General features: G+C 40.7%; 1 protein-coding gene across 3 annotated transcripts; it reads right to left on the bottom strand.

Annotated features, from left to right (window-relative positions):
* Positions 1–25,099, bottom strand: LOC145496394 (uncharacterized). Of its 3 annotated transcripts, XM_081476022.1 has the most exons (7): positions 17,035–18,867; positions 16,167–16,907; positions 8,727–9,678; positions 5,675–6,179; positions 5,211–5,404; positions 3,464–3,808; positions 1–2,145 (listed from the first exon to the last, which is right to left on the bottom strand). In XM_081476022.1, exons 3-7 carry the CDS (start codon positions 9,671–9,673, stop codon positions 1,689–1,691), a joined length of 2,448 nt encoding a protein of 815 aa, XP_081332148.1. In that variant the 5' UTR covers positions 9,674–9,678; positions 16,167–16,907; positions 17,035–18,867; the 3' UTR covers positions 1–1,688. The 3 variants fall into 3 exon arrangements, with proteins under 3 accessions (XP_081332148.1, XP_081332147.1, XP_081332146.1); XM_081476021.1 differs by lacking the exons at positions 16,167–16,907; positions 17,035–18,867 and adding an exon at positions 24,424–25,099; XM_081476020.1 differs by having other exon boundaries at positions 8,727–18,867.
* Positions 25,100–26,032: the final 933 nt, after the last annotated feature.

The raw sequence follows: 26,032 nt of genomic DNA on the forward strand, positions 1-26,032 counted from the left end.
GATAGTCATAAAAAACATTTATTAAGCCACAAAGCTGTTAGGGAAATGAAAACACTCGTTTACAACGGAGCTCGCCCAACAAACTAAAACATCTAAGTTAAAATAATTTAACTGTTAAATCGCACTTACAACGTGTCATATACAAAACTGAATGAAATTACCAGAATTGCATAAAAAAACGAGCAGTTACCTATCTCCGAGTTTTAAGGTAGATCGAACTCGAACTCCTCGGAATAAGATCGAATAAGAATTGAAATTTCGAGTTTTAGAAGAGAATTTCTCCGAAAGCATTCCGTGTAAGAGTTTTCTTGGGCGAATCTTTGTTTACACTTTTTGCCTCATTAAAATTTGCTTATCACTATCTGATGACGCTAATGAAAGAAAAACTGTGAACATTAAAAGGGCATAACAGTTTCAGTTACCTCTGAAAATTTGAGCCCAATACACGGAATGCTTTCGGAGAAATTCTCTTCTAAAACTCGAAATTTTACAGAGAAATGTATGGCTCATTAACTTTTTTGCCACACAGCAATTTTGCAGTTTTTGATGGCTGATATTTCCTTCAATTTTGCTTGCAAAGAGCTGAAAATTGCACAAATCGCTCAATTTAATCAGCTTTATCAACTTTTGCATTTAGTTCATATATTCGGCCACGGCTTCTATCAGTCAAGTCGTATGCTAATGAGGAAAAATGTAAACAATGACGTCAGCAAAGATTCGTCTATAGTTTGTCTAGTTTGATTACCATAGTTCCCAATACCATTTGGTTACATACGCACCGGTTATAAGAGTCTCTCTAAACGGAATAAAAAAGATGAGGTGTGGAGTTGATGCTAACTGTGCGTTAGTCCTACATTTAATAACGGACACTCCCTAAAGACTGTCAGGAATTTCTCTTTTTCTCGTCGGTAGGAAAAAAATATGGAATAAAACCTATCCCGGCTAAGGACCTAAATATGGAAGTACATAAGAAAAACCTGCAAAATAAGGTGTGTCCTACCGTTGTACCTCAAAAAAATTTTCAAAATGAAGATGCGCGTACAAAAATGCGACATCTTATATTGTGTTGCAAAAAGAATACAATAGTACAACAGTGACAACTAATTAATGAATCATTTTTTGTACCGGGGGAGAGACTCCCACATAAAAAAGACGGGGGTGTTCGTCGTACTTTTAGGGGTTAAAAAAGGTGGGTTTGGCACCTCTTAGAGTGTTAAGCCTCAAACGGTCCACAGCGGGAGCTCTCGCGTTACATTTTAGGGTACATAGCCGAAAAAATATGACAGGAGATATGGGAGTACATTCCAACATTTTAAGGTTTTAGGAGATGTGTTCTTTTAGATTTGTTACCTCTTAGGGGTGAAAAACATTTCAAGCCACGCCCTAAAAAACAGGATCTTGGTACCTCTTACAGGCTCTTTTCAAAATTTCCGACGAGCACCCTCGTTCTCTTTGTGTGAGAGATCTCCCCGGGGGGGAGGGGGTTGTACTTTGTCATCCCCAATTTTACATTAATTTTGATCACATCTAAAATCTAAATGTATTTCAAACTACAGCATAATACTTCAAAACTGAGTTAAACCAAGTTCCTACGACTGGCTTCTCTAATCACTCTATCAAAAAGCATTTTATGACGCTCCTTTTGAGAAAAAACTGCTATGGAGCTCTCTCAGTCATGGTACACATCATTAGATTCCTGTTTGGTGCTCAACTGAATGATTTGTCATCTCTACTTCTTCAACCGCGCCCAAGAACTCAGCGGCTTCAGCTTCTACGCATGCGTTGTATCCTTCCGAATGGTATGCACTGAACATGCGCGGCGTGAAAAACTGGTTCGCCGTGATGTGTTCTGGGAATTTGCCACACAGCGACTTTGACAGCCCTCGATGTGAGTTGCCATGACAACATTCACAGCAGCAAAACGTTAAGCTGTTCACTTCCTCCGCGTCCACTTGTGGACCCACTCCCCAGTCACCTGCCTCCAGGTCAACATCAATGTCACGCAGTGTTTCCTTCCATGTCACGCGTTCCTGTGTCTTGACGCCTTTTTTAGGATGTCTTGGAGAAAGTAACAAAATTTCACCTTCGCCAACTTTAACTCCATCTTCAAACATGGATTTCTTTTCATAGTAGTAGACCTTACACCTAAAAGAAAACGAAAAGCTTTAATTCAAATAAATCTAATAGCTAAAAGAAGAATCCTGTTTCCAATGACATCCTCTGGGCAATTAAATTGCGCCGCTTGTACTACATTTACTTCAAGTCACACGAACTGAACCTTGCTCCACAGAAAGCCCAGGTTAAAAAGTTTTAATTTCAAAGTCTTCCAAATCCAAGTATTGAAGCATCAGTCGCAAGATCTAGGCATGCACAGCTTCTTCAGGGGTTTTAGGTTTTAGGTTTTAGGTTAGTATTTTTTGATTATAAGAATTCTTTTTCGTTTGCAGACAGTTCGGCCTGTAATCAGGGGGAATTCAAAGCGGTGGGCTTATAACCGGCATCTAACAGTGACTCTGAACTCTTTAGAAATAAGTTTGGGAGTACTGCTATTCCCCTTGGACCGTATATTATTCCATGGCTGGTAACATCAGCACAAGCATTTTTTTTTTTTTCACATCAGTTACCCTAGCAGCTCGCCAGTACTGTCTTCTTTTATCTACGAGAAAAAGCTCGGAAACACAGTGAATGAATGTAGCGCGCGGCGGGAAGACTCCCATATATAAAAAAAAAAGCCCGTGACGGGAAGGCTCTCATATAAAAGGGACGAGGGTGCTGGTCGTACCTTTTAGAGGTTGAAAGAAAAAAATGGTTTTGGTACCTATTAGGGTGTTCAGCTACAAAAGGTCCACAGCAGGAGCTTTTGCGGGCCCTTTTAGGGTACTGAGACGAAGAAAAATATGACTGGAGATAAATAGAGGATATTACACGATGGCGAGAAGATATGAATTTTATGTTCGAGTGGCAAGAACAATATCTCACGAGTGAGCTTCGCTCACTCGTGAGATATTGTTCTTGCCACGAGAACATAAAATTCATATCTTCGACCCAACGTGTAATGTTCTTTTTATTATATGGAGAAACCAATTCAACAAAAGCAAAAGGCGGGAATCGTGACTTCATTGAACGATACGACACTCACAAAGGTGACATACGGAAAATACGCCACTCGGGTCCCGGATGAAGTGGCGTATGGAATCTACGAGTGGTTTAGTTCCCAGTAAAACACTCTTCTCCATATAATAATGTGTTGTATTAGATTTGGTACCTCTTAGGGGTGAAAAAAAAAATTCAAGCCACGCCCACAAAACAGGATCGTGGTACCTTTTAGGGATTCTTTTCAAAATTTCCAACGACCACGCCCATCATTTTTATTTGGGAGTCTTCCCCGAGATGAAAAGACCTGAGAACGCCCAAAGACTAGTTTAAATCTGCAACAAATTTGGTTTATTTTAAACCTGCCGACCTGTAACTCCTTGGTTGGTGGCCCCGTGGCTTGTTGACAAACTTTTCTTTTATGTCCTCAATAACGTCACGGCCGTCCACACCAATGAACGAACAGTGAAGTTTCTCACGTGCCAAGGAAAAGGCGTTGATTAGATCTTTCCCCCATTGACTGTCGTTGGACTTGTGACCACCGTCTACCACGACAATCTTCTCTAAGCGTTTCTTCAGAAGCGGCAAAATGGCGAGATTTTCAATGTGGCCGCCATCACTGAGTCGAAGTATTGGGGGAGGGGAGGGACCCTTATTGGTAACAAAGAGCATTTGCCTTATGAATCGAACAAAAGGAACGTGCACGATGAACCACCTGCAAATGAAAAAATTGTGATCAAAAACACTGATATCCATAACCCGAGTTCAAATGTTGCCCCATACTGCTCCCCACACTACTCTATAACTCATCCTGTTGGGAGACGTGTGGTTGTTTCTTGCACGTAAAAATTCAAAATTGAGCAACAACCAATGAGGAAACAGCCACGTGATCAATATGGAATGTATCTGGTTGAATCGAGTCTCCTGAATGCCGAAGTAAAAATACCTCAGGCCTAGGTTGTTCGAAAGGTGGATTATTTAAACACTCTCCGCCGGATAAATCACTATCCAGCAGAGAGCGCGGTTTGTTTTGTTAATATTTATCCACTGGATAGCGATTTATCCGGTGGATAGCGTTATCCAGCCTTCGAGCAACTGGAGCCAATTGTTTTGACCGTAAAGTCGCTTCCCCACCAAAATTTGCGAAAGGAATACTGTTTGGCAACTTCTAAAGAAGTCTGCAATTGCAACAGAGATGACAATCGAATTTACGACTGACCTCAACTGGTTTAAGCAGTCACTATCCTATTATTTCCATGATTCATTTGAATACAAAATAAATAAATGGCTAAGTAAATAAATACAGTAATAATACACTTGAAAAAAATACTCGATTCTGATTGGCTCAGAGAAGGGCCGTTCAAATTACAACTAAGATATCCGAAGTTAGTGTTAAGACACTCAGACGATATTTCGAAAGTGGTCGAAGTTCACCCGAAGGCTCCCGAAGATAGCCAAAGATAATTTAAATACGTTTTCTGAGCACGTCCAAAGATCACCCGAACCCTTCCGAAGATTAACGAATATCACCCATGTCTGGGATGACCTGGGATACTACCCCGGGTGCCATTGGGGGGAGGCGAGCTTTATTAGGTCTAAAACTTCCCAAATTCCTTTCTCTTAATATCTGCTGTGAAGAGAAGAGAATCTCTGTCTCGCAAGGTATTTGAACGTTTGAAATTTGAATCAAACAAATATTTGAGAAGCCGTGACGCATCACCCGTTTTGAATGTAACCATCAAACCCATCTTGATATTCTTTAACTTTCTATTCTATTTCGCTTCGTTCAGCCGAATGGAAAACATTTCTGTTACAAGTAAAGGAGACAAGTAATACAACAAATAGTGTAGGGAGCAGCCAGCAATGATCGAGTTTATTTACAAGAATCTGAGACACGCTGAATACAGGTTACAAGCCAAAGACTATAAGAAAATGTCACACGCTATTTCCAACAATGATATAAACAATAAGGAAAAAAACGGCCTCGAGTAAACTGGTCGGCGTCAAGTGGTGTGATATTCACAAGGAGTGGTATATAAAGGCCTGATTATCCCAATGGAAACTAATACAAAGCAACCTAATTAAACACCTAAAAGAAATACATTTTAACATCTCACCTGGTAACTTTCTCCAGACATCCGGGATTTTCATCACCAGTCTTCAAGGTCGAAATTATGAGCAGCATAAACAGCATCACAAAAAATATCAGGACACCAATGGCGACCCAGTTTTCGCTCCCCCCGGCAAAGTATACCAATGGAAAGGTTACCAGGGGGAGGATACGGAATCCTTCGATGATAAAGGGGAGTGCCTGCCGAAAGAAAGAAAATGGTTCATCTCTGAGATAAAGGAAGCTGTGAAAATCTCTTTGATACCCTGAAAACCTCAGCATAACTGTTATTCTGCGAGCCTTTTACCTCATCATAAAAAAGGCTTGAATCTCGAACAAAAATATTGATGTCAGCATTGTTGAAAAAAGAACATTTTCACACCTGCTATCATAAGAACTAAAAGCTATCACTAATTATGATGCTCCATTTTTCATTCTTGTTAGTGTTTACTCTCATTTGACAGTGCTTACCCTAAAAATACAAGGTTCTCGTTTTAGCGCCTCAACATCAGATACCATGGATGCACCCAAACCCAGTCCTAGCACGGTTTGCAGCTGCTTCAGGCCTTGCAGTGACTTGTCGTAAGCTCCCATGCTTCGAGCAACTGCGGCGGCAGAGGTTGCCATGGCGGCTGACAGGTCAACATCTCCAGGATCGAGTTTGTTCTCAAACTGTTCTTGGTCCTCTTGACGATCCAAGCGCTCGATTCCTGTGGGCGACATGATGAGCAGTTCGTATTGGGCCTCATTGTCCGATTTGTCTAGAGACCATTCGTTCACCACGATGTTTGATAAGTACTGAGGCTTGATTCCCTCCAGATCTCGTAAACTCAATGGTCCAAATTCATTATCACTTAGCGGCTCGTGCTTTGTTGCTGATTTACAAGTTACCAGGAAAATATCCTCACAGCCGATTCCCTTGCATCCGGTTGAACCAACACTGGCTTCGGTGTAAAAAGCTTTCTGCAGTCTCCACCTGAGGCAAAAGAAGTTTCACTTTCAGTCCAATTTAAAGCCAAATTATCATATGACAGCTGTTTAGTTATAAAACGCGGACACCGGTCAAGCGGTGGAAAACTGGAATGGTATCTCCTTTGGTGAACACGTCTTGTGAATTACGGAATGATTTACGAGAAACATTCAGTTTGCATTAAGTCGCAGAAAATGCGCGGGAACAAACCCGGTTTGTTCTTCCCGCGCATTTTTTCTAGGAAAATAAGTACGCTCCTACTGTAGGGTGTGAACAACAAAACACCCAGAAGAAATACGTGCAGGATATGACGAAAATCCTGCGCTAGAAAATGCGCAATGTGATCTAAGCGGGGCTCACGGATTTGACGTTAAATCCGTGAGCCCCGCTTACATTAGTGCTTTAATCCTGACGAAGTCTCACTAGCAGATGGAACCGGTCGATTAACAAACTAAGTTGTACAAGATCATTAGTTGTTGTTGCGTGCTGCACACAAGTATTTTTATTTTAAAATTGTCTAAGCTAGAAATTTGGCACTTGTTCCATGTGAAAACGTGTTGACCAAACGTTGAGGTATTCAAAAATAAATGTCAATCACACTTCTAAAAGTAATACTGCGGGTTTAGGCAAGGAGTTTTTTGTCCCCAGTGTGTGGGGGATTATCCTCATTTTGGTAGGGATTAGACCCAAAAATATGTCCCCTGTATGTTGGGCATTATCCTTGTTGGGTTTTGCTCTGTGGCTAATGCCCCGTGTTTCCCCGGGGTCAGGGGGGGGGGGGTGGGGGTTTACAGTGACAGGTGCATAACGCGATGATTTGTTGTGCGCGTATCGAGGAAACATAAACAACTTCTTCGGCTATATTTGTTTACCAAGTTATTTCTGAATCCCAAAATAAGTATCTGCTGATGCATGTTTGGTTTTATTTACGTTTTGATGGACATCGTAAATACTTTGTAGAACGTACATCAAAACAACAGCTTATGGAATTCGATATACCGATCGAAAAATTCGAAGTTTCATCAAATATGCATCCGTTCAATGCTCTTTCTTTGACAGGTGGCAAGAATTCCACTGGCACCGTGCCACTTCATTGAGCCACTGCGCCCTGCCAAGGCTATCTTTGGTTAAGTTTTAAGCTTTTCTTTGTATTAAGCCAATTTTTAAACGGTCTAGCAACGACTGCAACAAACAAATTATATTTGTGGGTTTAATGAGGCCAATATTACTAAAAAAATTTTAAAATATCTAGACCGGTCAGAAACGAGACGTGACCGAGCTAAAATTACTTTGGCCGGTCAACATGGTCCGAAAATTATTTTGAGCCCTCAAACCCGTTGTTAATGCGCACGCATTCTGCAAGCCGCCGTCCTTTAGAGGGAGAAAATAGAGAACTAAAGCAAACCACGACCACGACGGTAACGAGAACGTCACCAGAGAAAAGGTTAAATGAATAAAACAATAGCTGTGCACGTGCGTTATAAATATTCTTTGCCGTCTTCTGCAAAACAAGAACGTGAAATGACCAAGTTCTGCGTAGTCTGAGGAACGCGAACGACGACGGCTAATATTTCCAATTTCCATTCAGAATTGAACGCTGTCGTTGCATATTTAGCCTGAGCATGTTTTTAGAGCCACTGGCGTACTAAACAGATCTAAACAATTGCGAATTTCGCAAATTCGCGAATTTCGAAATTCTTATTATATGGAGAAGAGTGTTTTACTGGGAACTAAACCACTCGTAGATTCCATACGCCACTTCATCCGGGACCCGAGTGGCGTATTTTCCGTATGTCACCTTTGTGAGTGTCGTATCGTTCAATGAAGTCACGATTCCCGCCTTTTGCTTTTGTTGAATTGGTTTCTCCATATAATAAAAAGAACATTACACGTTGGGTCGAAGATATGAATTTTATGTTCTCGTGGCAAGAACAATATCTCACGAGTGAGCGAAGCTCACTCGTGAGATATTGTTCTTGCCACTCGAACATAAAATTCATATCTTCTCGCCACCGTGTAATATCCTCTATATATTTGACTAGGCGTCGTCCTCGGTGTCGCCGTCGTCGTCGTTCTTAATCCTATTATGCAACACGTGACAAGCGTGGGAAAGTAAAATGATAGATTGGTCCAGAAGGTTAACAGCTTATTTGTGATTGGTCTCAACAAAACAACAGAAATTTCTTCTTCATGACGGATTTGACTTCAGTTCATCAAATAGATTTCATGTTGCCGTAATGCCGTTTCCTCTGTTCAGTAATTGATCACAGATGACGTCAAAATGGGGTAAGAACAACAAAAAGAGGCACACACTATCGCCTCGTGTGTCACTGATCAATTCTTATCACATTTTGACGTTTGTGATCGGTTACTGGACAGACTCACAGCAATATGGAATCTACTCCTGAGTTTTTATGAAATAACGAAACAAACAAGAATGTTAATGACGTCACCTATGCGTCTGACCTCTAATTGATCATGAGAAAGAACCAGTCAGAATACAAGAATAAATCGACGTATTATATAAAAGTTACTTACGTCTTTACAACTTACCGATTAAAGAGGTGCACGAGTCGTTGTTGAAGGGCTCCCAACCCTGGCACAAACCATAAAACGATTGCAAAGCCAAAGAAAAGCCTATAGAACAGGTAATCGGAATATTCGACACCGAACACAGATGCCTCATACACTTTCCAGTACACGGCATACGAATACAAGTAGATCACCACTACAAAAGACGACCTTCCTCTGAGAACCGGAAAGAACAGCCAGACCACGATGCTAAAGACTAAAATGAGAAGTTGCGCCCAGAATGGGGTGCGGTCGAAGAAGTAGAAAATGAAATAAGGTATGAAAGTGAAAGCAAGTGTTATTCCGCAAAAGGCAGAGATGAAGTAGAGTTCATCTCGAAACTTTTTGACCTTCTTAGCCAACAAGTAGAAGGTGACGAACAAGACTGCAAGAGCCACGAACAGAATGATGCGTTGATAGGCTTCAGAGCCCCGTTTGAACTTACAGGGAGGTCCTCCTAGTCTAGCCTGGCTTGAGATGTTAGCACCTGGGTTGGGGAGTGGGGTGGTAGGAAGTTCATCGCATTCATCCCCAGCTCGCAACAGATCTCCGAAAATGAAATCGATCGCATAAGCCACTGGGAGAATGTAGGATCCCCAGACAATACACGGCATAATGACAGACACTAGCAACATCAGGGAAATTAATATGATGGTGTCCAAAATTCCGTAAACAGGACTTCTCCAGTTGCACATCAATCCAGCATTTTCTCTCATGTGATCGAAGAACTCCTGATGCCATTTTGGATCATCTTTCTTGCCATGTCTGTATTTCCAGTCCAGGTAGGCCGTACCTGTGTAACCGCCCCCTGACACACAGCTCAGGTAGTCGATCTTGGTGCTGCGCTGTAAAAGTCTGCGCAGAACTCCAGAGCAGAGGGCCGCTGACCGGATACCACCTCCGGAAAAAGCAAGGCCTGTTCCTGTCATTGACGCTGTTGAGAAAGGAAATATTTTTCCGTTGGCAGTTTCAGTGAGCCACCACCTTTAACAGCGTGTAAAGTTTAGCCCCTGTTAAGATAAATACTAGGCTCGATTTTCGCCCTTCTATCGAGTATGTTCTACGTTCCTCCCCGAGAAGGAGGAGGAGCGCAGGCTCTTATCCCAAACAGCGGTTGGTAGTCGACTTGCAAATGGATGGCGTCATAATTATAAGCCCAGCTTTGTGCAAGCGAACATGTGAAACTGTTTTCAGTTTCATTTTGCTTTATGGTTTTGTTCAGCGTCATTGGAAACTATTGCTATATGGAAAATTAATTGTGCCAGTTTTGAGACTAACCGTTTGTCAATAAAGATCAGTATTTTCACAATTTTCGCGAAAAGTTCATTCCTGTTAAGGTATTTTTTTTTTTCTTTTTTCTTTCTTTTTTAGGCTAAATTGCGAAATTTAAGTCCCAAGAAATATACCCATTCCATTTTCGCGAAATTAAGCTCCCGCGAAAATAAGTAACAATAAGGTGCAATTTTAGCTTCTCGTTGCCCTTTAATATTGTACCGAAACGAACTTCGTTCTCGGGGTGTTCTCGTCCATCCGACCCGGTGTCAACTTCGCTCCCAGGGTCCTCTCTCTTCCTCCTTCGAGAAAGTACCCTGGTTGCGGCTGGTCACGTGTCTGCTAGATTTCTGCAGACTCCAGAAAAATGATTGAAGGGAGGGGCAGGAGAGTTAAAGTTTGTCTCCACTGGGCTTACCTACTGAGCCCAGTAGGGAGTGGAATTTGTAACCTCGGCCGAACTCACAGCGAAGGCATTGACACATTCGATATTGGAGTACAATGCATCAAAGTTCGGCTTACAGATTAGCTATGCATTTGGCTGAATTTTCCCATCGATAGTTGGACGGTCTTTGGAATGTAAAAAGTAACAGAAATGGGCAAAGAACTTGGAAATGACGACCACAACAATAAATAAACCGCGCGGTGAATTTAATTTCATTTTTCATTCGGCAAAATCACAACGCAGGTATTTACTCATTCGTTTAGAGTTAAATACGTCGTTTGTTCGCCTACAAAGGTAGTTTTGAATTTCATTGAATTACTCTCATCGACAGTTTGACGGTCATTCCATTCTCTTGCGACGAAAAAAAAATTACGAAGAGCTTGACATCAACAACGACTGAGTGTTGAATACCAATAACTTGATTAAGCAGCTTATATTTTTCGATCGGCAAAATCACAACGGAGACGTTGATGCCTTCGTGTAGAGTTTGATACGTCCAGTGCTTGGCCAAGAGACTAGCTTTGAATTTGATCAAATTCGTCCAATCGACAGTTTGACGGTCATTCGCTTCTCTTGCCGTGAGAAATTTTATGAAGAACTTGACAACAGCGACATCGGTCGCGCGTTTGCAAAATCCAAGGGCTCTCATTTTAAAACTGTTTTAGCGGTAAGTCCAATTTTCGGCCAAGAAACTAGCTTCTCATTTAGCTGAATGCATCCCGTCGATAATTTGACGGTTACTTGATTCTTTTGCTGTGAAAAACTGATTAAACTAATCCGACGCAGGTTTTGGACGGTTTTTTAAAAAGCAGTGACTGAAAATAAGCAAAGTTCCCTCTCAATTAGCATCTCATACTCATAGAAGTTCAGATCATAGCGACGAAGCATTGGTCAGGCAGGATCTCTGACATACAACTTACTTCACCTTCAAAATAAATAACGTCTGTATAGCAGCGCAACATCCACCTCCCTAGACAGTGTTGACTAAATTTAAGTTGAGGACCCACCGTTTGTGCGGCTTTGGTTGGCATACGCAGACACGTGACCAGCCGCAACCAGGGTACTTTCTCGAGAGAGGAAGAGAGAGGACCCTGGGAACGAGGTTGACCCAATGTTGGTTACGTATTCTACGATCGTAACGTCCTTACCAACACTACATTAGGGTAGACAAGCGTTGCGTGACACCCAGGAGACCACAAGAAAGGCAAAAATGGCGTTTTGAAAGATCCCTACTCTGCCGAGCATTTTCGAAAAGGTGCGTTTTCGGTGACCGTTATGACCGGAAAAGTGTGGACGACTGACGCCAATCTACGCTCTTCGTCCTCGTCACGCAATCTTTCTTCCACAAGAAAGTGGGAAAGTAAGGTTGCGTGATGAGCCCAAATAGCGTCTGCTTAGGAGACTTAGCTAGTCCAGACGGGACGAAGGAGACATGCATACCCCATCCCGCCCCCTACCCAAATAGAGTGAGACGATTAGCTTATTAGAGGCCCTAATTTATGGGTGTCTACAAAACGAAGACCTAAGACCTACGACCTAAGAACTAAGACCTAAGACCTAAGACCCAAGAAAGAAGACTAGTTTTTTTTACAGGCCTGTCAAACCAGAGACAGTCAAACCGGGTCAACGTTTTTCCTCAGACACCAACTGACGCGAAATCAATGGGTCTTCGTTTTGTAGATAAGGCCGGCTCGAACTACAAAACGAAGACCCTCGCTTAAATGCTTTGTTCGTTGTCGGATGACGCGAAATCAATGGGGGTCTTCGTTTTGTAGAAAAGCCAGCTCGAACTACAAAACGAAGACCTCCTAAGAGGCTGTCTCTGTAAGAACCGACCACTGATTTTACTTCGAAAATTCGATTTTTCTCATAATCTGGGATTTCAAAGCCCTTACCTAGTCAATCACTAAAATGAGTCTTATTTCATTAAAAATTCCAATTGAAGTTTTCTAGGATTGATTGAAGTTCGGTCCGCTCGACACAAGTTTCATGCCCGCCGAAACTGGAAAAATAGCACACATTGCCGGCGCTCTAAAAAAAATAATATTCGCTCAAAAGTCCCAATTCTTTTTTTCAACTATAGATATATCATAGCAGTTTGTTTAGCCATGTTGCAATTATAATTCAATGTTGTTCCTTCAACGGTTAAAAGAAGAATTTCTACCCGTTAAATCAAGTTTTGAACCAAACGCAAAAATAGCTCTACTTTGAAGGGACGTTTTAAAAATGTGGCACCTGTTTGAAACTGCTGAGCTACACGAATAGAAAGTATAAATGTCCCTTAATTTAAAACAATAATAAAATTTGTCTGCCCACTAGGTTTTCAAAACTAACGACCGCTTAAAGTTCAGGAAATTTTGAAAATATTCCGGTGAGTAACTAAAACACTCGCCTTCGTAAAGTGCTCCGATAAATTCCCGTAAATTTCTTACCTGGCTTCAAGATTAAAGTTTTGGTCCTTTGTAGCGATCCTTGAAACCTAGGTAGCATTAAAACTGCCAGCTTTTCCTTCCAACTGTAGGTTTGTATATAAAGTAGATTTATGCGTTCCTCATCTGTGTCGAGCGTGACCGTCACATACTTCGATGTTGTTTGTATTACTGACCATTGTTTTCCTCGAAGCCGGTTTAATCATGTAGACTCCTCTTGAAAGGTTTTTAGAAGCACTCTTTTGGACAACTCTCGGCACACATACATGTATGAACAGTAAACGGTGATTCGGGAAGCCAAGGAAGGCTTGATAAATGCCACGCCCATTTTGTGTTTACAACAAGTGATTTAGTTCCCAATCTTCCCGTTATACTCACGGGAAATGCTTTGTTCGTTGTAATTTCCGAAATTTTTTTGGTAAATGGAAAACGCTCAATGAAACGGAGGACATAAATAAACAATTGATCCGCAAAGATATGTGATGATGACAAATGCCCACAATGTCTTGCTGACAGGCATTCCTTAGATCATACGTTTTCTTCGTCGGCTGACAACGAACAAAGCATTTAAGCGAGGGTCTTTGTCTTGTTTGTAGAAGTAATAAATCTGTCGACAAGTAGCGTAAAATAAGTGCGACCCTCAGTTTCAAAAACTTGCCAAATTTTTGCGGATTGCCAAAATTTCGGCAATCTTCAAAGAAGTCGAAATGCTGCCTCGGAGGCTTCCAAATTTTGGCAAAGCAAACAATTTTGTTATTTTAACCATTTAACTGTCATATTTTTTAAAACATGCCTGGATAAAATTACGGCGAGAAAATGACTTTGACAGCTAGTCCAGTTTGGCGCGTGCGATGGCGGGACAAATCATTTTTTACCCGGTATATCTGACGCTTTTTTCAGTTATTTCAATGCAAACGAGGAATACGAGCGGCGTTTTTATTCAAATTCTTATGACTCGTACCCTGGATCTGGTTACTGGCAGCAATTTGAAGAGATGGCTTCTTCAGCGAGACAATCTTCTTCCATCGCAAGTGGCGCAAGCAACAACACAAACGCAAGCCGAGCAAAACTGCTCGTCCAATTATGGGCCAGAATTCACGAGTTGCTGTATAGCGTAGAGTCAAGAACATACAGCGTGGATAAAAATCTGCGAAGAGTTAGGGTCCGGACGCACTGGACTGACAAAATTTGTTTGGCCCTTCCAAAAATCTCGACAAAATTTGTCTCTGCCAAATTTTTAATTTGTCAAGCGTGGGCGCACTGAATCACAGCAAAATATTTGTAAACCACAAGAGTCAATCACATGGAAATTAACACCATCGCTTGCGCGCTTTCAATTTGATTACATGTAGTCGTGAAACTTGCACTTGTACTTGTACTCGGCTGACTCGGGTGGACATACGGATGTACAAATTGAGCAGAGCTTGGTCCTGGAGATGCAGCTGGAACGTTATCGTAGACTTGGGAACCGTAATAGTTGTACTGTGCGAACGGATCGTCATGGAGCATACCGAAGTACGAATCTTCCATGTTTATTGTTGATTGCCGCGCAAATATAAATTTAATTTTGGCGGGCTTCGGACTGAAATACTCCGACTAAAAGTAGAGATCAAATTTTCTTGATTGACATTTTCCTTCAAATCATGGCGTGTAAATTGACAAATCTGTCAGATTTTACGCCTGACAAAAATTTGTCCTGCTCCGAGGCAGGACGACAGTGTCTTTGAAGTTTGGTAAGCCTTGACAAAATTTGGTAGGTCTAAAAATCACCGGACGCACTTGTCTCAGGGAATTGATGACAGATTTTTTCGCAAAATAAACAAAAATTTGCCCAGTGCGTCCGGGCCCTTAAACACTCGCATGATTACTTGTTACGTATATTTCAGTCAGTAACGTTTTGGTTCCAGCATGTTGGCCTAATGCGACCACCGCCAAAATTTGGAACTTGCGAAATTTTTGCCAATTTGTCCTTGCCAAAAATTGGAAATATTTTAAAGTGCCTATGAAGTAAAAAATAATTGCTGCTGATTTGAAAGGCCTTTCAAAGTAAAGAAGAATGGCGTTTTACTTTTTGGAATATCTTTTTTCGTTTTAGAGATATTTACGTTTTTGTATTATATGTGATGACGTCATAGGTGGTTCCACTAAAACAGTTCAACACTCAATCAAGAATATCTCTAGAAATATTAAAGCAGTGTTCTTTAAACTTGGCAGCAGAAATGTACATCACAAAAGAAACAAAACGACACCGGTCGCGCCGTCGCCATGACAACAGTTATGCCACTGGTCCTGTTTTAATTAAAACTAACATTACCAGATTTTATCTTAAACAAGGATCATCCACTCCCAACAATCCAATGGGGAGAGTTTAGACAATATGGGAATCATGTGTGTTCCGAGCAAGACCCTCTGTCCCTTTTCGAAGGGTTGCAAATTGGCATATTTGGTTTTTCACAGAAAGAGACTGGAGCCAAAAGTGTTGCCATGGCAACAACACAGAAGGTGTCATTCTGTTTCTTTGTGATGCACATTTGTGGTGCCAAGTTTGAAGAAAACTGCTCCAATATTTCTAGAGATATTCTTGATTCAGTGTTTTGCCGTTTAAGTGGAACCACCTATGACGTCATCACTTTCCTCATTTGCATAATCCAAAAACGGAAATATCTCTAGAATGAAAACAGGATATTCCAAAAAGGGAAACACCATTCTTCTTCACTTTGAAAAGCCTTTCAAATAAGCAGCAATTATTTTTTACTTCATAGGCACTTTAAACAAACAAAATTGGCTCTAGTGCGACCTGGGCCTAAGACGCCTTTCAATATACTTTCAATATGCTAATTTCAAGTGCTCAAATTATCTCAAGATCTATTCACGACTGAACAAATATCATGATTAGTGCAGTTTATCTCTCGGTTTTCAACCTGAAAAAGGACTTGACACGACACTGACTGTTGCTGAAACTGGTGGTTCGGTTAACGAACAAAAAGGCCCTCGTTCAACACATATAAAAATCTGAGCAGTGATCCTGTAGCACTGTACGTGTGCAGAATCGAGACCTTGTTGACGTGCATCGAGAATCGCCGTTTTGAATGTTCCGCTTGTCGCACGCAAAACGTACTCGCCAAAACGTTACCCCGCCAGTCCACAACTAGCACTGTTGTAAGAGTTTACATTTAAGACTGACCGAAAACGTTCGTCCTTTGAATAATTTACCGCCCTTCTACATTAAAATACACGTATTCGGATACCTCTGGGATACGCAAAACACAAGCTTACCTGTGTGTCCAAAATCTAAAGCAACGCCTTTGATAGGATTTAACGGTGTTCGGAACCTTTGCCTAAGGTGCGACAGCACGAATGACCCTGGTTGTACGAGACTGCGGCCGTCAACAAGCAAGGATCGTGAATATATCACGCGTTTGTCACGGTCGTGTGCATATTGATAATCCTTTGTTGAATCGTTTATAATTTAGAATGCAGATAACGCTGAGAGCAGTGAACTGTGTCCACGGCAACCACAACCGAATACAGATGATCGAATATCGTGAATTTTCTTAGAGCGAGAGAAACACCATGAAACTAACTAAAGGTAAAATTAAGTTTTTTAATGAAATTCGTGCCGAGGCAGAAGCCTTCAGTCAAAGATCCTATGTCCCGATACTGACCCGTCAAAAACGGCGGATGTGGGACTCGATCACGAAATGGCTGAACCTCTCTTTTGCGGTCCTTTATTTCGAGCTAAATTTCGTCAAATGCCTTGAATAATGTATACTCTCAATTTACTTTACCATTATAGCCATGATTATTACGCTTGCCCAGCGTGGAAACAATAGGTCCATAACACCGGGATTATCATCACTCACGTAGCTTGCAAACGTAGACGCATTTCCGGCTGTCGCTTGTCTCCGCGACATTATTTTTCGGCGGAGACAAGCGACAGCCGCAACTACGTCTGCCTTTGCAGGTATGACGTCAAATCGTGGACAAAATGTTCATCTTGTCGTCTCGTCACTTCAACTTGTCATCTCGTCGTGTCAACTTGTTATCTCGTCGTGTCAACTCAACGTATCGTCGCCTCAACTCGCTGTATCGTCGTCTCAACTCGTCTTCTCTTCACGTCAACTTGTCGTCTTGTCGTGTCAACTTGTTATCTCGTCGTGTCAACTCAACGTATCGTCGCCTCAACTCGCTGTATCGTTATCTCAACTCGTCTTCTCGTCACGTCAACTTGTCGTCCTCTCAACTCGTCGTGTTAACTCGTCATCTCCTCGCCTCAGCTTGTCGTCTCGTCGTGTCGTCTTTTCAACTCGTCGTCTCAACTCGTAACTGCGTCACTTCAACTTGTCGTCTCGTCGTCTCAACTCGTCATCTCGTCGTCTCGTCACGGCACTAGCCGCCATCTTGAATGTTGGGGTCTCAAACATAATAAATATTCCTAAATGTACGTTAGAAAAGGTCCTTAATGTAACAAAATTTGGCCCTAAATGTAATTAAGGTCCTAACTGTAATACAATTCGACCTTAAATGGGATCAGTTGATAATAGCGCGCAGCACAACGCCACAAAACAAAGAAGCTCAGTATCGATGGCTTGACTTGGTCAAGAGTTGTGAATTTTAAAACTAACTTGCCTTACTCGTAAGAAAAGAAAGAATAGAAAAGGCTTTGTGTATGAAAACTCGCGCTTTGGACTGGAAAAATCGCCCGAGTAAGCCGTTGGATTGAAAAAGGATCAATGTGATCGTTCTCATTGAGTCTTAAAACAAAAGCATCGGTTGCTAACGCGGCTCTTAAAAAAGAGGTGTTAGTTTTAAAACTATCACGCTTTCACTTTCGTAACGTAAAAGAAAAGAAACCCTTTTTCGTGTTGTAGAAAACATTTTCAGTCTCTGCAATTCTCTGCTTTAGCAATGTCCGTTCAGTATTTGCTTGTTGAAGCTGACCTAGGACTTCATTCAGCTGAGTAATAATGGAGTTGTGCTGAATTCTCAAATGGTGGTTCTCTTCCCGAAGACGCCTTATTTCGGCCTCAAAAACCTCTGTAGGAGAGGGCTGTATCTGTGCCGGTGCGCAACTCTGTGCTCGATTGTGTTGAAAATGAGTTACAAAATTCCCACCGCCGACGGACTTTACCTTAAATTTCGACAACATTACTTAGCAAGTATCAGTCCTCATTACACCCGGACGTTTCTCTAGTTTTCATCATTTGTGTCTTGTGTTCATTCATGGATAACTTGAACAAAGCGATTGCTTTTAATAGAATGCCGATTACATCAAATGAAACAGAGAACAAAGAAGAAAAAAAAACCCACCCACACACAAGATCGGCCCTAAGTCTGTGAAAAATACTTGAAAGGCGGGTTTATTTTTATAACTAAGAGTAGTATTTTAACAGCTATTGGCCTTCGTAATCTTGAGAACGTATCAAAGCAAATAAAGAGACGCGCACGCGAACTCAGATCGCTTGAAACTTGACAATGAATCATTTTTATCAGGGAGGTGAGAAAATAACCATCTATTGTTTTATTCGTTCCTGTTCAAGCGACCGCATTTATCAATTTCAAATAATGCGAATTGATCAATATCTAAAAATATTGCTGCCTTGTTTGCGCGAAGTGCTTGTGCCATTAAATACGTACCTAATTCGGTAGGCTCAATTTCCGCCGCTCTCTCGTGTCTGGTCTACGTTCCTCCCCGAGGCTTCGGGGAAGGAGCGCGAGCTCCTTTACCGAACAGCGGCTGGTAATGGAGCCTACTAATTCGGCCGTGGTTTAAACTCGGTTTAAATACTTTGTTAACATTTGCGTTGTCATTGGGTGGTTACTTTTGGGGTTTCCTTTCGTAATTCATTATTGCTAAAATCAATGTGTCAGCTTATTTTAACAGCGATGGGAATAAATGCGAGTAGCGTACATCCATGTTCCGACATGCATTCGAGTGTAAGCCATAACGTAATAAAGATCGTCGCTGGAATAAAGTGACGTTCAGTTATTCATCTCGCGAAGAACTCAAATTTATCTCGGTTTCTGCTTTTTGTTTTAGTTTTGTCTTTTTTTTTTCCGGAGGTTGTAAAAGCCCGTCAGTATAGTTTCAGAGCGCTACGAACACAAACGAAGATCCTATTCTAACATTGTAAGATCTGAAACCGAGCTGCCTGTCAATTTTACGGAATGAGAACTTTTCATTGAGTTCATCACTCTTTGCCAGTCTCTCAGTTGCGACATTCCATTTCTTAACCGACCGTCCCTGAGTAATAAGTGACCTCAAACAAAAAGTTACTCTCACTCCCTCCCCCAGGTAAGATTTGACACGAACGCGCTTTCGACAAATATTCAAATTTCCCGCTCGTGCAGTGATCGACTATCTTTGAATTCCTCTCGTGAATGTCGCTATTGTAATAACAACGAGTTTGAATTTCCCTCGTGAATTAATAAGCCTTTGTTTGGCACTAAAGCTATTGTTTCAATATCTCCTTCTATGGCCATATTTGTGACACTAAACAAAAAGCATTGTCTTTGATTTTGATCGGCTTTTCTTGATACGAAGTTTTATATCTTACATTTATCGGCGAAATGTAGATATATATGTATTGTATTTCACTTTTAGCGGGCGCTATACTTAAACTAGCTTTTAGCATAACTATACACTTTTGCTTTAATATTTATATACTTCTCAGCTAAATTATAATAACACGAATAAATAAGGATTAAAAAAAAAAATGGCTGGATGTCACAATAACCGTACGCGAAAGATGTCAAAGAGAAAAAACAAAATAGTATTTCAAAATGCGTCCATCGCAAAGAACTAACAGGTATCAGCTAACATGGTATCGTCAAGGGTCAAAAACGAATCATTCTTAGTGGAATTTATCTTTTAACTTGTTAATAGTTTCTAGAGTAGCACATAAGCAGAACAGCCATGTTAAATTTTGCCCGAGCGTAATTTTGCCAACTGAATAAATAGACATTTTTCATGAACACCGCCAGCAGTCCCACATAAAAGAAAAGTGATTTATTTCTGATACGGTTTTCAGACTGAAGGGACGGAAAATTAAATCATAGACGCTTTTAAAGTACATCACCGCCCTTAACAGAATTGTAAAGTATAACCCTGTTAAAATAAATACTAGGCTCGATTTTCGCCCCTCTATCGAGTACGGTCTATGTTAGCGCGGGCTCTCATCCCAAACAGCGGATGGTAGGCGACTCGCAAATGGATGGCGCCATCCAGTAGCTCTGCTTTGTGCAAACGAACGTGTGAAACTGCTTTCAGCTTCATTTTGCTTTATGGTTTTGTTCAGTGTCACTGGAAACTATTGCTATATGGAAAATTAATTGTGCCAGTTTTGAGACTAACCGTTTGCCAATGAAGATCAGTATTTTCACAATTTTCGCGAAATTTAATTCCTGTTAACGTATTTTTTTTTTTTGGCCAAATTGCGAAATCTAAGTCCCGAGAAATATGCCCATTTCATTTTCGCGAAATTAAGTTCCCGCGAAAATGAGTAACAACAAGGTACAATTTTAGCTTCTCATTGCTCTTTAATATTGTACTACTAGTAAAAGTCATCACTAAATCTGCCCCGCTTTCTTTTATTTCTGCTGATTGAAAACAATAATATTGAACTTTTTTGTCTGAACTAAAAACTTTATTTTTGCTTTTGTAAACTATATCACTCATACTGTTCCAGTAACTTAGGCATCTTACCATGAATATGATCCAAACAATCAGCTAAGTTAACTAAACCAACACATTCTGTTTAACTCATTTTATCACATGATATTCGTTACATAATACTCTCACGAAGCATTTACAGCAGAGCAGTTTACCATATCTCGTTAGAAATGACGCAAAAAGTACTTTCTGGGAAAAAAAATAAGTCGCCTTCATGGAAACTAATATTTCTTTTACAAAAAAATCACTCAGAGGAACTTTATAGAGAAAAAAGGTTAAAAAACTGTAGCGAAACAAAAAATAAGTCAAACCACTCTGTTGTTCCAATTTGATGCTGAAACAAACCATTTGTCTTGATATACGAGCAAACGTATCTCGAAAGCAGAACGGAAGTCGAATTTTTTTTTCCGAGACGCCAACACAAGCATCGCCGTACAGTCACCATATATGCAAATTAGAGTCTCAACGAAAACGCTGCAAAACATTTACATTTACATCTGGATCCCTACAAAGTCACCCAGCCCAAACATGAGCTCTACGCCACGTTGGAATACTCAATACAAATACGCGATCCGAATAAACGAGATGCCAAAGGTAAAACTGACGATCGGAAGGGTATTTAGCTAAATTAGTTGCCACACTGGCCTCGAATTTCAAGGGAATTCCTAGCATACTTGAGAATTTCTTACGATACCTTCTGAGTTATTTTTCTCCCAAAATCCATCTTCAGGATCTTTGAAATCGTTTTCAATTTGTCCTAGATGAGAATCTCGGCCATTTCGAACAGAACTTATTTGATCGCGCTAAAATCGTCATGCAGGCCATATTGTAATTGGAGTGTATTTAAATTAATTTGACCTTGAAATGCTGCTCGAAGATGGCGAAACGCGAACTCGTGGTTACAAGAACCTTGAAATGCTGCTAGAAGATGGCGACCCGAGACCACCGTGCGCGCCTAGTTTAGTAAAATCGAGAAAACTTCCCATACTACCAACACATTTCTTACGTTTCTGAAATTCCTTGTATGCACGCTTGCTAAAATATTACCCGAGACCACCGTGCGGGCCGTCGATAAAACCGGAACATGGAACCTCCCGGAACATCCCGCAACATCGAATAATTATCATAATTATGCGAAAAATATGTAAAATTAAATTTTTAAAACTAAAATAAACAAAATAAACTGGTATTAGCTTGAAATATGAAAAGATATTATTGGGGATAGGGGAGTCGGTAGCAGAGGGGTAGGGAGCGTTGGGTATTCATTCAACTGACCGCAATGAGTGCAGGGTCCTCTTCTTTCCCGCCAATTGCGTCACGTCGCTTTTCAGCACTCTGTTTTTCGACATAAACATGGACGATTCTGACGATGAATGCCAGGTAATTCATTGCGTCTCCTTTTTTGATCCCTGATTTCTTCAACATCTGAGGTGTTTGTTTGAGTATCATACAGTTGCTTGTTAAGTCAGTATTCATAGTTTTGTCCCTATTCCAACTTCATGGAGAAACAATTTCTTCATGAGAAATCACGTATACGCACATCTTTGTATTCACTAATTGCGTAATGAATTGAATAAAGAAATCACAGTCGTGTACCCATACTTTTAGGTCTGATTAAGGAGTTCGAACGCCACCACCTTAGTTTTCTGTGAAGAACGAAATCTGAGAATAAAGGACAGTCACGTGATTAAACTGACGGTGTACGACTGGAAGGAATGGATTACTCTTCTTAGTTGCTAGCTTTCGATCATTGTAGTAACTTTCATTTTTCTTTCTTTTTTTTTCGTTTTTTTTTATGTTTTTGTTTTGTTTCTATTTTCCGAGCTGATACCAGTTTATTTTTTGTTTGAAGTAATTTTTTTAAAATTTTATTTTTACATATTTTTCCCGTAATTATGATAATTATTCGATGTTCCGGGATGTTCCGGAATGTTCCATGTTCCTGGTCTTATCGACGGCCCACCGTACGCGCCTATTTTAGTCAAATCGAGAAAACTTCCCACACTACCAACATATTTCTTACGTTTTTGAAATTCCTCGTATGTTTACATACGGGGGGCAATAACAAACTTCGTTCTCGGGGTGTTCTCGTTCAGATCCGACCCTTGGTCAATTTAAACTAGTAAGAGTTATCACTAAATCTGCTCCCGCTTTCTTTTATTTCGGCTGATTGAAAACAATAATATTGAACATTATTGTATGAACTAATATTTCTTTTACAAACCATTCACTCACTAGAACTTTATAGGGAAAAAATGTTAAAAAATTATAGCTGTTTCAATATGATGCTGAAACAAACCATTTGTATTGATATACGAGCAAACGTATCTCGAAAGCAGAACGGAAGTCGAGTGTTTTTTTCAGAGACGTAAACAGGTGTATCGCGTTACAGTCACCATATATGCAAATTAGAGTCGAGCTTTTTTACCTCAACGAAAACGCTGCAAAACATTTACATTTACATCTGGATCCCTGCAAAGTCACCCAGCCCACACATGAGCTCTACGCCACGTAGGACTACAATATAAATAAGCGATCCGAATAAACGAGATGCCAAAGGTAAAAACTGGCGATCGGAAGGGTATTTAGCTAATTAGTTGCAATTGAACCACAATGGCCTCGAATTTCAAGGGAATTTCTAGCATACTTCAGAATTTCTTACGATACCTTCTGAGCTATTTTTCTCCCAAAATCCACCTTCAGTATCTTTGAAATCGTTTTCAATTTGTCCTAGATGAGAATCTCGGCCATTTCGAAGCGAATTTATTTGATCGCGCTAAAATCGTCATGCAGGCCATATTGTAATTGGAGTGTATTTTTGACCTTGAAATTACATTAGGGTGGAGAAGTGTTGCGTGACAACCAGGAGACCACAAGACAAGCAAAATGTCGTTTTCAAAAGTCCCCACTCTGCAGAGCATTTTCGAAAAGGAGCGGTTTTGACCGGGTAAGTGTGGACGACTGACGCCAATCTACTCTCTTCGTGCTCGTCGCGTAATCTTTCTTTTAATTTTTTAACTTCAGTGTTTTATAAATTTCATATTTTAGTTCGATTAATTAGTATTAATCTTTGAGGTCCTTATCGAAAACCACATGTACGTGAAAAAGTTTCCTCAATAAAGATTATTATTATTATTATTATTATTACAATTGCGTGACGAGCCCAAAAAGCGTCTGCGCACTGAGGAGGCTCACCCCGCCCCTACCCAAACAGGGCCTCTAATATGCTAATCCCGCTCAATACTGTATTTCCATTTTCGTACTCTTCAAATAAGTATGATTAACGTTTTCCCAAGTGAAAAATCAACCAAAAACAAAAAGCTCCCTTGTAGAGTCACCGTCTTTTTTTCCTAATCCCCTTCATAGGGAGACACGTATACAACTGATACAACAGCCTTTCAAAATACCTGAAATGCTAATGTTGTCTCGAACTCAAGATCTATTCACGGCTGAACAAACATCATAATTATTGCATACTGAGTTTATCTCGCGGTTTTCAACCTGAAAAAGGATTAAAAACAACACTGACTGCTGCTGAAATTCGTGGTTCGGTTAACGAACAAAAAGGCCCTCGCTCAACACAGATGAAAATAAAATTTTAGCAGTGATCGTGTAGCACTGTACGTGTGCAGAATCGAAACCTTGTTGACAGGCATCGAGAATCGCCGTTTTGAACGTTCGGCTTGTCTCACGCAAACGTACTCGCCAAAAACATTACCCCCCAGTCCACAACAAGCACTGTTGTAAAAGTTGACATTTAAGACTAACCGAAAACGCTAGTCCTTTGAATAATTTACCGCCCTGCTACATAAAAATACAACGTATTCGGATGCCTCTGGGACATGCAAAACACAAACTTACCTGTGTGTCCAACTAAAGCAACGCCTTCAATAGGATAAAACGGTGTTCGGAGCTTTTGCCTAAGGTGCGACAGCTCGAATGACCGAAGGTCGTGAATATATCACGCGTTGGTCACAGTCATCTCTACATTGATAACAGACCAATTTCGATCGATAGACCTCAGCACGAGGCTCCGGGGAATAAATACAGAGTTTGTGGGGTTTATTCCCCGGAGCCTCGTGCTGAGGTCTATGTCTTAGGCGGAATTTTAATATATCGAAATTGGTCACGGTCTTGTCTACATTGATAATTGCATTCTTTTGTTGGATTATTTCGTGTGCAGATAATACTGAGAGCAGTGAACTGTGTCCACGGCAACCAGAGCCGAAAACAGATGATAGAATATCGCAACGTGCAATTAGTTTTCAGAAGCGAATTATTTAAGAGCGAGAGAAATACCATGACAGCAGTGAAAGTAAGACTATAGAGACTAACTAAAGGTAAAATTAATTTTTTGTTATGAAATTCGTGCCGAGGCAGAGGCCTTCAGTCAAAGATCCCATGTTCCGCATACTGACCCGATGTCGAAAACTATGGAGTTCCATCCCCGCCAAAAATCAAAGTTGATCACAACATTCAACTTGACAGTCTAACAATTAACTTGGCAAACATCAACATCATATTTCACTCCTCAACTTTGTACTTTGTATCACAATCATTGAAAACTTTAAACATCAACTTTCAAAGTGACAGTTCAACGTTCAACTTTATCCATTAACATTCATGTTAACATGTCAACAATGATCTTGACACTTGGGCTGTCAGCAAAAGATGAAGTTTGAATCTCCAAGTCGAATGTTGAGTCACCAAAGGCGCACCAATCCCGCCAAAATTCAACTTGAGAATTCGACTTTCATGTTGATAATTCAACATGAATTGTTACGTGTCAATATCCGTGTTTAGCAATGAACATTGCTATTGCTGATGACGCAAATATGTTCACCATGACGTAATGTTCTCTCTCTTCCTCCCTCGAGAAAGTACCCTGGTTGTGGCTGGTCACGTGTCTGCTAGATTTTTCCAGATTCCAGAAAAATGATTGGAGGGAGGGGCAGGACAGTTAAAATTTGTCTCCACTGAGCTCACCTCCTGAGCCCAGTATGGAGTGGAATTTGTAACCTCGGCCGAACTCACAGCGAAGGCATTGACACATTCGATATTGGAGTTCAGTGCTTCAAAGTTCGGCTTAAAGGTTAGCCCTGCATTTGGCTGAATTTTCCCATCGATAGTTGGACGGTCTTTGGAATTTTGGGTGGTGAAAATAATTGACAAAGAACTTGGAAATGACGACCACAACAATAAATGAACCGCGCGGTGAATTTAATTTCATTTTTCATTCGGCAAAATCACAACGTAGGTATTTACTCATTCGCTTAGAGTTAAATACGTTGTTTGTTCGCCCACAAAGGTAGTTTTGAATTTCATTGAATTACTCTCATCGACAGTTTGGCGGTCATTCCATTCTCTTGCGGCGAAAACAAATTACGAAGAACTTGACATCAACAGCATTAACGACTGAGTGCTGAACACCAATAACTTGATTAAGCAGCTTATATTTTTCGATCGAAAA

This window comes from Orbicella franksi, chromosome 9 (assembly GCF_964199315.1).
Source record: "Orbicella franksi chromosome 9, jaOrbFran1.1, whole genome shotgun sequence".
Taxonomy (NCBI): Eukaryota; Metazoa; Cnidaria; class Anthozoa; order Scleractinia; family Merulinidae; genus Orbicella; species Orbicella franksi.

Excerpts from the sequence above, each read along its gene's own strand:
- LOC145496394 (XM_081476021.1), bottom strand. The coding sequence starts at position 9,673 with ATGACAGGAACAGGCCTTGCTTTTTCCGGAGGTGGTATCCGGTCAGCG. Across the intron at positions 6,180-8,726 it reads CTCGTGCACCTCTTTAATCG|GTGGAGACTGCAGAAAGCTT; the intron begins GTAAGTTGTAAA and ends CTTTTGCCTCAG. Across the intron at positions 5,405-5,674 it reads GAGAACCTTGTATTTTTAGG|GCACTCCCCTTTATCATCGA; the intron begins GTAAGCACTGTC and ends TTCTTTCGGCAG.